This window comes from Salvia hispanica, chromosome 2 (genome assembly GCF_029641045.1).
Source record: "Salvia hispanica isolate PSC_SH4W2 chromosome 2, Shi_PSC_v1, whole genome shotgun sequence".
Classification (NCBI taxonomy): domain Eukaryota; kingdom Viridiplantae; phylum Streptophyta; class Magnoliopsida; order Lamiales; family Lamiaceae; genus Salvia; species Salvia hispanica.
Window position 1 is genome coordinate 53,631,880 of NC_142693.1, and position 12,499 is coordinate 53,644,378.

The window sequence follows — 12,499 nt, forward strand, 5'->3', positions numbered from 1 at the left end:
GGTTCCATCAGTAGAAGTAAATGGTTTGATGAAAACATTCAAGATGAAGCCACTGTTGTTTCCAGTATGTGTCTCAATTTTCCTCTAAATGATTAAATTCATTAGTCTTTTGAATATTGATGCCTTTCTTAATTTCTTCTTTCTGTTTGTCATCATAAATGTATGTTTGTTTGCACAACCACTAATTACTACGAAAATCCTGTTCTGAGTTCTGAATTTCCAGAATGGAGCAAGTAGTATGATATATGAAGTTCCCAACCTGTTAAGCTTTACCAAAATACCAGTCATTTTTACTGATGGATTGTAATCATGTTGCTGTTATGTATATGTGGCTGTTGAATGCACAGCGTTTAATTTATTGGTTGTATTTGGTTTAGATCTTTCAAAATCTAAACCAATCATACCTGGATCATCAATAATTGTTATGTAGAGTGTGAATCAATCAATCAAATCAACACGACTACTTTTACAATCTTCTGGATTATCTACCCTGCTACATGGCGATGTTAGGTTGTGCTTAACTCCACCTATGGTGTCATATGACTCATATCATAGAGATGTAGCTTGTGTATGTGACTCTGATAGAGTGAGCATGTAGAACGAAGAAGAAAACAGAATACTGTATGCTCCTCTGAAGGGGCCAGGAAGACGCACCAATCTCAACTAAATTCATTAATAGAGATGATCCCTAATAACAGAAAGGAGAACCAAAAATATAGACTAACAAAACCCTAATCCTAGGCCCATGCAAAACAGGCTTCATTCCTTTACTTGGACACTACATAAACTGACTCCAAATAATTAAAGGAAATACTCTTAGTTACTCCCTCTGCCCCCCATTAATTGGCACCGGTTGACTTGGCACAGGTTTTAATAAATATAGTGGAAAGTGGGTGGAAACAGATAGTGGATTGTGGGTCCTACTTTTATATATTAATTTTATAATAAAATGTGAGTGGAATGAGTTAGTGGAATGTGGGGTCCATTACCAAAAGTAGTAAAAAGTAAAGATGCCAAATAATGGGGGACGGATAAAAAAGGAAATTGGTGCCAACTAATGGGGGCGTAGGGAGTAATTCAGTGCTACTGTGCGATTCCTGCGAACGTAAACCTTCTAGGGACACACTCAATCTCACCTGGACAGCTCCTATGTCTGTTCGACCATGCCCCTGCCGCACAACATGGCTTTTCCTAACATGGTTTTGATGCCGAGTTTCTCTTTTTTGTGGGTTCTAGACCTCTAGTCGTAATTGTTCTACACATTGCTGCTATTGACTTGTGCTGTGCCCATAAGTATATGGACCTAGGGTTTGTCTAGAATTTTGTCAGTTTCCCTTTTCATAGGACTATGGTTTCCTAAGCTTCACCATTAAGAAATATAATCTATAGTTTCACAAATACTTTGCGGCCTCTTCAGAGGAGAATTCAGTTCTTTTATCTGTTATTTTGTTGGCTTCATATTCTCAATCACCTTACCTCTATCAGATTCTAGGTCCCTGAAAGTAAACACTGAACCATAGCACAAAGACTCCTGTCTCTACCACTACTACAACTAAATTTTCTGTGTTGTTACCTTTATCAAAAGTAAGCAATCGTTACTCCATACCCCTATTTCCTCATGAAGTCAACCTAAAAACCATTACCTGTTTGCATTTGCAAGTACGTAGACATAGTGCTGAAGTACATGCATAAATGTTTATGCATAAACTTGGTTTGCGGACGCATGTATCTATCTTCTGTTTGTTTTTATGCATTGTTGACTATCTTTTCCGCTAATTGTGAGAACTCTTCTATTAGATACTCCTGGATTGATTTTTCGCTGAGCATTGGTCTTGGTCTATTTCCATTTCCTGGTGCCACTTTATTGAGGTTGGCCCTCCCGTTTTTCAAAACCAACCTAATGAGTTTTCACCATTCACCAGCTGGCAGGATCAGTAACATCTGTGTTCAACTGTCAAGGCCCCTTGGATGCTCCTGTTTTTGTTGGGAGTGCATTGGTCTCGAGGAAAATTATTCATTTATCTGCTGATTCTGCCCAATCAGCTGCATATGAGGCAATGGTGATTAATAAAGAGGCTGGAGCAGTTGCAGCTATTGATCATGTTCCACTTTCCTATGTTTCTGCCAATTTTACCTTTAACACTGATAATTGTGTGAGTAATTATTAAATAGTAATCAGTGGTTCATAGTTTGACGAAGTTCTCTATCTTTTTTCTAACAACACATGCTTATTTTCCCGCTTGCATATGGTAGGTCGCTGATCTGTATGGCATCAGAGCTACACTTGTTGATGGTGGCGAGATTCGTGGAGCCGGGAATGCATGGATTTGTCCCGAGGTAGAAGTATAGTTAGTTTATTTTCTTCCTTAAATTACACTTAGGTATTTCGGGTTTGATCTAACGATAATAAGCGTATTATTGTAGGGTGGGGTTGATGAGACAGCAATGGATATCAACTTTTCAGGAAACTTGTGCTTTGACAAAATTGTGCATCGCTATATACCTGGTTACCTCCAAACTATGCCATTTAAGTTAGGGGATCTGAATGGAGAAACAAAAGTTTCTGGCTCATTGTTAAGACCGTAAGATTTCATGCTGTCTCTTTGTGTAAGTTGATGGAATCGGCTATCTTGTCTAGATAGACTGATATTTCCTGGAGATGTTTGTTCACAGGTTTTGTAAATGGGAAATTTCTTTATGGATGTAGGAGATTTGATATCAAATGGATTGCTCCGAAAGCGGAGGGGTCACTTTCCGACGCCCGTGGAGATGTGATTATCTCACACGATCACATTTGTGTTAGTTCTTCATCTGCTGCTTTTGAGTTGTACACAAGAGTGCTAACATCATATCCTGATGAAAACCAGTTATGCTGGACAAAGAAAGTGGTTAACATGCCTTTCTCTGTCGAAGGAGTTGAACTAGATCTACGGATGCGCAATTTTGAATTTTGCAACTTGGTTTCTTCCTATACATTTGATTCTTTGAGGCCCATTCATTTGAAAGCAACTGGAAAAATTAAGTTTCAAGGGAAGATCAACAAGAATTCCCACAGCCAAGTTTCGCAGTCTGATACAAACTCAGAAATGATACCAAAGGAAGGTGATGATAATGAAAAAAGTATTTCTGGTGATATTTCAATCTCAGGTCTAAAACTCAATCAATTGATGTTGGCTCCTCAACTTGCTGGAGTGCTCAATATAACATCTAAGGGTATGAAGGTTTGTCTCACATCCATTTGCTTGATGAATAGTTATTATTTTAGGCTTAATCATGTTTTGTCCCCAACTTTTAGCATTTTTTATAGCGAATGATGGTCCACAACATTTTTTATTAGAGGACTTATGTGATGTTGCTGATGTTAGGGACTTTTGTGACGTCGCAAATGTTAGGTTGATATCTTAATTATTCCTTTTTCCCATAACACGTCTTTTAGTGAGTCAGGGGGGTCTCAAAGAGAAATGCTAAATCTGCTGTATTAGAGGACTGATTCATTGTTCCGTTGCCGGATTATGTTAAGTGGAACGAAAATCAAACTTTTCGCAAAGTTGAAGGGTCTCAATGAGAAATGCTACATGTTTTGTATTAGAGGACTTCTGTGATGCCTCTAATGTTTGGTGGAACTTCTTTCTATTGTATAATGATGCCATGTAGCTGGTGAGGGGTTCAAAAATCCACCAAAAAAACCCAGATAGCCAACCTAATGTTCCATCACCGAATGATGACAAGCGAGACATGAAATTTTATTCTTTGAGAGAAAAAATAAGCTGCGAACTTTTTTTTTTTTGAAAATGCTAAAAGTTGATGACTCAAAACATGATTACCCGCATTTCTTATTAGTAATCCTTCAAGACTCGATATGTTGGCTCTAGATACTCATGCTTAAAATGGGTTCAGCTCTGACATGTGACTGCTAGCTCAAGTAGCTGGAGGATGTGTTTAGATAATGAGTATCTTCTCCGTATATGAAGCCAAAAATACCGATAAATCTTCCAGTATCTCCTTTTTTTCCGGTCATGCAGTTGGATGCTACTGGCCGGCCAGATGAAAGTCTTGCGGTTGAAATTGTAGGACCTTTGCAATCTACTTCTGAAGACAACCTTGCGGGAAAATTGCTCTCTTTTTCTTTGCAGAAAGGTCACCTGAAAGCTAATGCCTGCTATCGACCACTGCACTCAACTACCTTAGAGGTCCATTCTACTGTTTCCTAGTAACTTCCTTTTCTTTAACTTATATTTCCTTGTGACTTTTTACCATGCACAGATTTCCTTGATACTTATACAATGTGTTTTTCCTTGTGCAATCAGGTTCGCCATCTGCCACTGGATGAGCTGGAGCTAGCATCACTCCGTGGAGCAATTTCAAGAGTAAACTTCTTGTTGGAGTGCTAAATAGTATTTTTGGTGCCACTGGTTATAGAATGCTTTGAATTTTTGTTTATATATATGTATTTGTTATTATTATTATTCTATTATATTAGACTCATTACTTTGTTTAGTTATTCTTTTTAAGTTTGCATATTAACTTTTCCAGAACTTGCCTAGGTTATTGGTTTTTTTCTTTTATTTGCTTACCTGTGTTACTGAAAAATGTTTGTTTGATTTGACTGGATAAATAGCAGTCTTAAAGTGGAAAAATGCTAAGTATTATTCCCACACGAAGTTTGTGAATAAGTACTTATTGTGTATGTTGAGCAGAACCTCTTATCTTTTATTTTTATTAAAATTTTCCCATTTTTAGGCCGAGCTGCAGTTAAATTTTCAAAAACGAAGGGGACATGGTGTATTATCTGTTCTTCGCCCAAAATTCAGTGGTGTGTTGGGTGAAGCTCTAGATGTGGCTGCCAGATGGAGTGGGGATGTGGTCAGTACCTTTGTCATATCTATTTCAAATTCTCTGGTTTTTGTTTTAGATCCTCACTTCAAGGACTAGCAACAGTTCTTTGAAATTACTGCAACTTTTGGTTAAGGATATTACTGTTGGCAATAACTCCACTGAAGACATTAGGTTGTTGTATATATTTAATGTTTAATTATAAGTTTAGTTTTAACATATTAGAACTCCATCTTAAATGAGCTGGAAATGTGAGTTTGCTATTATCTACTTAATGGAGAACATAATCACCTCCCCCCATGATAAGACAAGGTAGACTTTTGCTATGTATTGAGAAATTTTGAGAAATGGAGCTGTGCTGACCGTCTTAACATTTTTCTTTTGTCTTCGAGAGGGTATAAGATTCTCTTTTTGAAAACCTGAGAATATTGCAAACCTCATTTGTGCTTTATCAGGTCAATTTGGCTGGCGCCTGGAAACAAGTTGCATTTTGTATTTTTCCTTGAGGCAGATTGGGTTCTCAATAAGAGGAGCACAGTAATATCTCATGAATTCGTTATTTTTTAATAACATAATATGATTGAATATAAGGCACAGGTTGATTTTGTGTATCCTTGGGCTAACTGATGTAGTTGAATTGTTTTGCTTTGAACTGTACACCGTACTAGTTTTATGGATTGGTTGATTAAAAAATATCATATTGCATAGCTGAAGGAAGCATTATGCTGTCTTTTAGTCTACATAAATAGAATAAGATGGTTGATCATATTTGTTTCTGGTCTATTCATAATTTGATAGATCACAGTTGAACAAGCAATCTTGGAGCAGAGCAATAGCAAATATGAACTACAAGGGGAGTATGTATTGCCTGGTTCCCGCGACCGAAACCCGGCTGGAAAAGAAAAAGGCAGCCTGTTTCAGAAAGTAATGACTGGTCATCTTGGGAGTATGATCTCTTCTATGGGTAGATGGAGAATGAGATTAGAGGTCCCTAATGCTGAGATTGCTGAGATGCTTCCGCTTGCTAGGCTTCTTTCTCGAAGTTCAGATCCTGCTGTTCAATCTAGATCGAAGGTTGTGGCTACTTTTGTGATATCTCGAAATATTAATTTGTGTTAAACTGTCTCACTGCTAACTGTGAGAGCAGCCCTGCCATCTCTGCCAGAAACTTAATTTACTTATGTGGTGACATGCATGCCCTAAACTCGTTAAGCAGTGATTAGCAGCCCTGCCATCTCTGCCAGAAACTTAATTTACTTATGTGGTGACATGCATGCCCCCTAAACTCTTTAAGCAGTGATCTAGTCATGGTAACTATATTTGAATAGATGAACTTATATATTGCTTGCATTGGTTTGGAAATGGCTCTCGATTTAGGGACTTCAGATGATTTATCAATGTCAGTTTTTTTGCCCGTGATTTGTATTGAATTACCACCTCATCTTAAAGCTTAACACTGTTATTTAGTTTTTTGCTATTTTCAAAACTCCCTGTGCAGACATATTACTTTGTATTAGTCTTTGCACATGAAAATCATTTATTAATTGGTACTCCTAGTAGTTAAACTTTTAGACATGGTTTTTTGCTTGGAATGGAATGATCACCTCATCTAGAAGCTCTTAAGTTGTTAAAGACATATACCGTTTTATATTTTTTCTCTTCAACCATTTCGATGGATATCAGATGAAAAAATAGTGTCAAGGGACAGTATTAAACATGAAATTTTAAAGCTGGTTTACTGAGTTGATAACTGTAGACTGATAACATGTTCTCTTGAGGTTGACTCCTTTCTGTTATTTGAATTGTTTGGAGGAGTTTCTTTGCCTCATGATACTTTTGCAAGCCTTGATTGTGAAATAACTAGTCTAGCTTTTATCAGTAGTAGCAAATTATCCCTTTACCCTATTGATTCTATTTCCTATTTTGTCTCCATTACTTTTTCTAGTCTAACAATACACTTGATGAGTTCTACAGTTTTTAATATGCACGTCCTTTTCTTATACAGGATCTTTTCATACAAAGTTTGCAATCAGTTGGAATGTGTGCCGAAAATCTTAAAAAGCTGCTCGAGGTACGTTTAACTTGCAGAGATATTAAGTTTTTATCTACTGGAATATCTAGGGCCCCGAAATTGGAATTACTTAAATGGTGTTTCCTTGCTCCTGTTCATTTTGTTCTCAAATTTATCTAATTTTGTGAAACCTTAAAGGAATTTCATGGTCATTGTGCCACATCGTATGAAGTTGTACTGGACGATTTTGACCTTCCCGGTTTAGCTGAACTTAAAGGTCGCTGGCGTGGTTCTTTGGATGCAAGCGGGGGAGGCAATGGGGATACAATGGTAATAACTCTGACAATTTCCACCTTGTGCTTTCATGGGTGTGATAACTGTGTAAAGTTCTTTTCTTCAATCAGGCTTCCCATCCAAGTTTGTAACTAAGAGCTTCTTTGATATTGATCAAAAGATATGGACAAGAAGTAGATTAGTTTAGGATTACTCTTTAATCTAGAATTTTATCTTTATGTTTGGACTTTGGAGTCTAGTTATTAATTCATGTTTATCTCTAGTTAGGATTTATTTTCAATTGCAAGTAGGATTGGATTGGGTTTGTTTTTGGAGATTTAGTTTGAGTAGGAGTCTTATGAAAGTCTCTATAAATTCTTCTCACACATTTGAAGAGAGCTATCCAAGGGATCAAATAGTTGTGTCCGGCAAGTGCCGTGAGGTTGGACTTTTGCCTTTCTTGGTTAAGGATTAAACCCTTCCGTTTTATCTATTTTAGTTGCTATCTTTCATTCCATAATCCCCACATCACATTATTATACGTTGGGCAATTTATCTTGATTCATTCAGCCCATTTATCATGCCTGTAGTGAGATATGTTTCGTATGCACCCGCTTAATTAAGTGCCTTCCCTGCACCCATCTCTATTACTCCAGCAGCCCTTGTTATTTCTTGTGGCTCTATAAGCAGCTTGTCAGTTCCAGCACCTTTCGCTCTATATCATTCTCCTTGCCACTTTTTAGCACAGAAGCATATATTCTTCATCGATCTTCACTCTGCTGATTCCTTTTCATAATCCAATTAGCCTCATGTTCCATTATCAAAATCTTGTAATTCTGTTTCTATGCATCCTCATCAGTCATGGGTCTCTTGCTTTACATATAAAAATTTCTAGTGACTATTGAGCATAGTTGAAAGATGTTCACAAGGAACTAACTGCAATAAGATTCCTTTCTCCCAGTTTGAGCGGCTGATCCATGCCAATTTTTAACCACATAACTGATTTTGCTCCCTGTCTACTTCAGGCGGATTTTGACTTTCATGGAGAGGAATGGGAGTGGGGAACATATAATACCCAGCGTATTCTAGCAGCTGGTATGTACAGCAACACTGATGGTTTGCGTCTTGAGAAAATCTTCATCCAGAGGGACAATGCCACGGTTCATGCAGATGGAACGCTATTGGGCCCAAAGACAAATTTGCATTTTGCTGTTCTAAATTTTCCTGTCAGCTTGCTTCCAACTTTTCTTCAGGTTATCGAGAATTCAGCTACCGAAGCTGTTCAATCTCTTAGGCAGTTATTAGCACCGATCAGGGGCATCCTTCACATGGAAGGTGATCTTAAAGGCAATCTTGCAAAACCAGAATGTGATGTCCAAGTAAGGCTCCTGGATGGGGCAGTTGGGGGAATCGAACTTGGGAGGGCTGAAGTTGTTGCATCTTTAACCCCAACCACCCGCTTCCTATTTAATGCTAAATTTGAACCCATTGTTCAAAATGGCCATGTACATATTCAAGGAAGCGTTCCTTTATCACTTGTTCAGAGCAATATGCTGGAGGAAGAAAGTGCAGAAAGGGATAGGAATGAAGCCTCATGGATGCGAGATTGGGACAAGGAGAGAAATAAAGCATCCGGTGATGAGCCGAATGATCGAAAGGGATCCAGAGATAAAAGTCAAGAAGTTTGGGATACGCAATTGGCAGAAAGCCTCAGAGGTTTAAACTGGAACTTGCTGGATGCAGGAGAAGTTAGGATAGATGCTGATATCAAAGATGGTGGCATGATGTTGCTTACAGCTTTATCTCCTTATGCTAATTGGCTCCATGGCAATGCTGAAGTTATGCTTCAGGTTGATACAGCTGTTCATAACTTATGTTTATTTAACATAATACAGTATTTAACATCTTTATATTGGTTGATTTTTCACTTTTTTCAGGTAAGAGGCACAGTAGAACAACCATTACTGGATGGCTCTGCCTATTTTCACAGGGCAACTGTGTCTTCACCTGTGCTTCGGAAACCAGTCACCAATTTTGGAGGAACAGTGCTTGTAAATTCAAATAGACTGCGAATTCACTCATTGGAGGGTAAAGTTAGCAGAAAGGGAAAATTGTCACTAAAAGGGAATCTTCCGTTACGTACAAGTGAAGCATCTATCGGTGATGGACTTGACCTAAAATGTGAGGTTCTGGAAGTGCGTGCTAGGAATGTCTTGAGGTACTTTTTGTTCTAAAAGACAGGGCTTCTTCCTGTCGTGGTTTTCAGTAGGGAATCTATGTGTGTTTATTGTGTGTTTCTTTCCCTTAATCTGATCTACATAAATCTTGTGTATCAAAGTGGTCAGGTGGACTCTCAGTTGCAAATTTCTGGGTCAATTATGCAACCAAACATATCTGGAAAGATAAAGATAAGCCAAGGAGAAGTTTATCTGCCACATGACAAGGGTAGTGGAACTGCACCGTTCATTAATGATATAATAAATGAACCAAGGCCTCCAGCTGGTGCATATGGTCGCATGGTTGCTACAAAATATGTCTCACGTTTTCTCAACCTAATACCAGCATCGTTAAATAGCCCTTTCCAGCTTTCACCTGGTGAGTTTGAGTACTGAGATTTTGTAGCTGGGATTTAAGAACTTTGAATCAGTGTAATTTCTGCTTTGATGTAAGCCTAAAGATTTGCATTAACATAATTTTTTAGCGAAAGTTGCTGCTGGCTATATTACAAGGAAATGAATTGACTTTTTATCGGAAGGACTTTTTATTGCACCTCCTAGATTTAAAGTACTACTTTAAAGCTGTTACATCTAATGCTTTGACTAAATAAATTTCAAAGAGACTTTGGTACCTATATCATGCTGTATCAAAGTTTTTCATGCAAATAAAGTACCTTAAAGCTGTTACATCTAATGCTTTGACTAACTATGACTATTTGCAGCTGAACATGATGAAGCTGAAAAGGAGATGGTGCAGGTAAATGGTAAGCCGAAGCTAGATATTCGCCTTTCGGAGTTGAGGATTGCTCTTGGGCCTGAGTTGAGGATAGTTTATCCTTTGATAGTTAATTTTGCTATTAGTGGAGAGCTTGAATTAAATGGTCCAGCTCATCCAAAATGGATTAAACCAAAAGGAGCTTTAACATTTGAGAATGGTGATGTGAATCTTGTCGCGACTCAGGTAATCTTCATATACTTTTGGAAGTCGCTGAAGTTGCTGGTGCAATTCGGTGGTTTTTATGATCTATGAATGATATTATTAAAATGTAATGTTTTGATGTGTGTTATTTATTTAATTTTTTGTGTCCTTAATTTAGGTGAGGCTTAAGAGAGAGCATCTTAACGTAGCAAAATTTGAGCCTGACAATGGACTTGATCCTGCGTTGGATCTAGCCCTGGTAGGATCAGAGTGGCAGTTTAGAATTCAAAGTCGAGCTAGCAAGTGGCAGGAAAAACTGGTAGTGACTTCAACACGTTCAGTGGAGCAAGATCTCCTTTCAACAACTGAGGTAAATCCAATGCTGAAATCTCAAGTTCTTATGAAAGATTGTAACGAGCACATTGTAAAACTTGTATTGTACTTTCATGGGAAGGAATAAATGGTCTATTAACATGTGCATGTAGATGTGAATGGATGACTAATGTCTTTCTGCTGTCATACACTAATGCATTTTTATACCTGGCGTCTACACGTCATCAGCCAGTTTTTCTTGATGCCGGAATTTGTTGCTATGCACATTCTGTCAACACAACCTTTGCTGCCTTGGATAACTTTATGCTGAATTATGCATATCTGTCAGCATCTGAGAAACTGAGCTGTTGTGTCTAATTGAACAGGCTGCTAGAGTCTTTGAGAGTCAATTAGCTGAATCAATATTGGAAGGTGACGGCCAGCTTGCTTTTAAGAAGCTTGCTACTGCAACGCTCGAGACATTAATGCCAAGGATAGAGGGCAAGGGAGAATTTGGACATGCACGGTGGAGGCTGGTGTACTCTCCTCAGATTCCCAGCCTGCTCTCAGTTGACCCCACAGTCGATCCTCTTAGGTCTCTAGCTAGCAACATCTCGTTTGGAACGGAAGTTGAAATTCAGCTGGGAAAGCGTCTTCAGGTTGGTTTCACTTTCTCAAAAGAAAATAACATATGCTATTCAACACGGTCTTGTCACTGCGGTTCAAGGATTTACCGATATGTTTGAATGCAGGCTTCTGTTGTAAGGCAGATGAAGGATTCGGAGATGGCTATGCAGTGGACGTTGATCTACCAGCTGACAAGCCGTCTACGGGTACTGCTACAGTCGGCTCCATCCAAACGTCTTCTGTTTGAATATTCTACAACTTCACAGGACTAGGATAATACTCCATTATACCATGAAAATTAAGTAGAATTTAGCTAGGTAGGGGAAGTAGGCCTTCAGCTCCAAAGCTGAAGATTGTTCATGTTTAGTTTTATTCTTTGACAGTGTATATTCATTTCTTGTAAATATTGGTTCTTTGCTCAAATGAAAGCTGTAAAGGAGAGCATATGGTTGAAAGGGATTGTGGCTGGTTTCAGTATCAATCAGAAAATAGTTAGCATACAATGTGACAGCAACAATGCTTTGTGTTTAGCCAAACACAAAGTGTGTTCATGAAAGGAGCAAACATATAGATGTGAGAATACACTTACGAAGATGTGAAAAAAAAATCAAGGTAATTAATGTGACATAGATCACAATAAGCTGATATGTTGACAAAAGCTATACCAACTATCAAATTTAAATATTGTTTGTGCTGAAATAGCTTGAAGGTGGAGATTTGTAGAAATGAATGTGAAGAATTCAGGAGATAAGAGATAAGGTGATCCAACCAATTCAGCTAGGAAGCAAACTAGCCGTTTGAAAATATATCAAATTAATCGAACCACGTATTCATATTCTTAGTTATTGTTCTCGATTCATTTTCAAGCTATTGTTCCTAAGATTTAAAAATTACTTATTTTATTTATACAAAGTTATCTAAGAGCTAACGAACCAAACATTACCATGCTCAAATTTGGTTCATTAGAAAACCAGTTTCCCTAAATAAACTCAATCGAGTCATTTTCAATAAGAAAAAATAATCCCGTAATTGATGGATGGCATTAAATTTGAAATGAAATTATAGTTTTGCATTGAATTGATGGAATATATTTGCTTGGTTCTTAGGTTATGGCCTTTAAGCATAAATTTTTATTTTCTCCGACTAATGTATTACGCATAACATAAGATTTTAATATATTATGATAGGGGTGCATTAAAATGACAACATTCTTAAAATGACACTGTGACACCACGCTAGACTGCAATATTATATATGCTAGAGTGCAATAGTATAAACGCTAGACAACAATAATCTACAACAATCTAT

General features: G+C 37.7%; 1 protein-coding gene across 4 annotated transcripts in view; it reads left to right on the plus strand.

Moving 5' to 3' along the window:
- The window catches only part of LOC125217599 (protein TIC236, chloroplastic-like), a 42,851-nt gene extending 31,201 nt beyond the window's left edge, over positions 1 to 11,650 (plus strand). For 3 of the 4 annotated variants that reach the window (XM_089066230.1, XM_089066229.1, XM_048119121.2), the window contains 18 exons: positions 2 to 64; positions 1,923 to 2,153; positions 2,254 to 2,337; positions 2,425 to 2,582; positions 2,708 to 3,221; positions 4,023 to 4,190; positions 4,308 to 4,367; positions 4,741 to 4,863; positions 5,632 to 5,907; positions 6,839 to 6,904; positions 7,043 to 7,174; positions 8,143 to 8,967; positions 9,055 to 9,335; positions 9,456 to 9,712; positions 10,056 to 10,294; positions 10,431 to 10,622; positions 10,951 to 11,223; positions 11,317 to 11,650. In XM_089066230.1, coding sequence (XP_088922356.1) covers positions 2 to 64; positions 1,923 to 2,153; positions 2,254 to 2,337; positions 2,425 to 2,582; positions 2,708 to 3,221; positions 4,023 to 4,190; positions 4,308 to 4,367; positions 4,741 to 4,863; positions 5,632 to 5,907; positions 6,839 to 6,904; positions 7,043 to 7,174; positions 8,143 to 8,967; positions 9,055 to 9,335; positions 9,456 to 9,712; positions 10,056 to 10,294; positions 10,431 to 10,622; positions 10,951 to 11,223; positions 11,317 to 11,463 — 4,089 coding nt within the window. In that variant the 3' untranslated portion in view covers positions 11,464 to 11,650. The remainder of the gene's footprint in view (position 1; positions 65 to 1,922; positions 2,154 to 2,253; positions 2,338 to 2,424; positions 2,583 to 2,707; positions 3,222 to 4,022; positions 4,191 to 4,307; positions 4,368 to 4,740; positions 4,864 to 5,631; positions 5,908 to 6,838; positions 6,905 to 7,042; positions 7,175 to 8,142; positions 8,968 to 9,054; positions 9,336 to 9,455; positions 9,713 to 10,055; positions 10,295 to 10,430; positions 10,623 to 10,950; positions 11,224 to 11,316) is intronic. The other variant, XM_048119130.2, reaches the window with a different exon arrangement.
- The last annotated feature ends 849 nt before the right edge of the window (positions 11,651 to 12,499 follow it).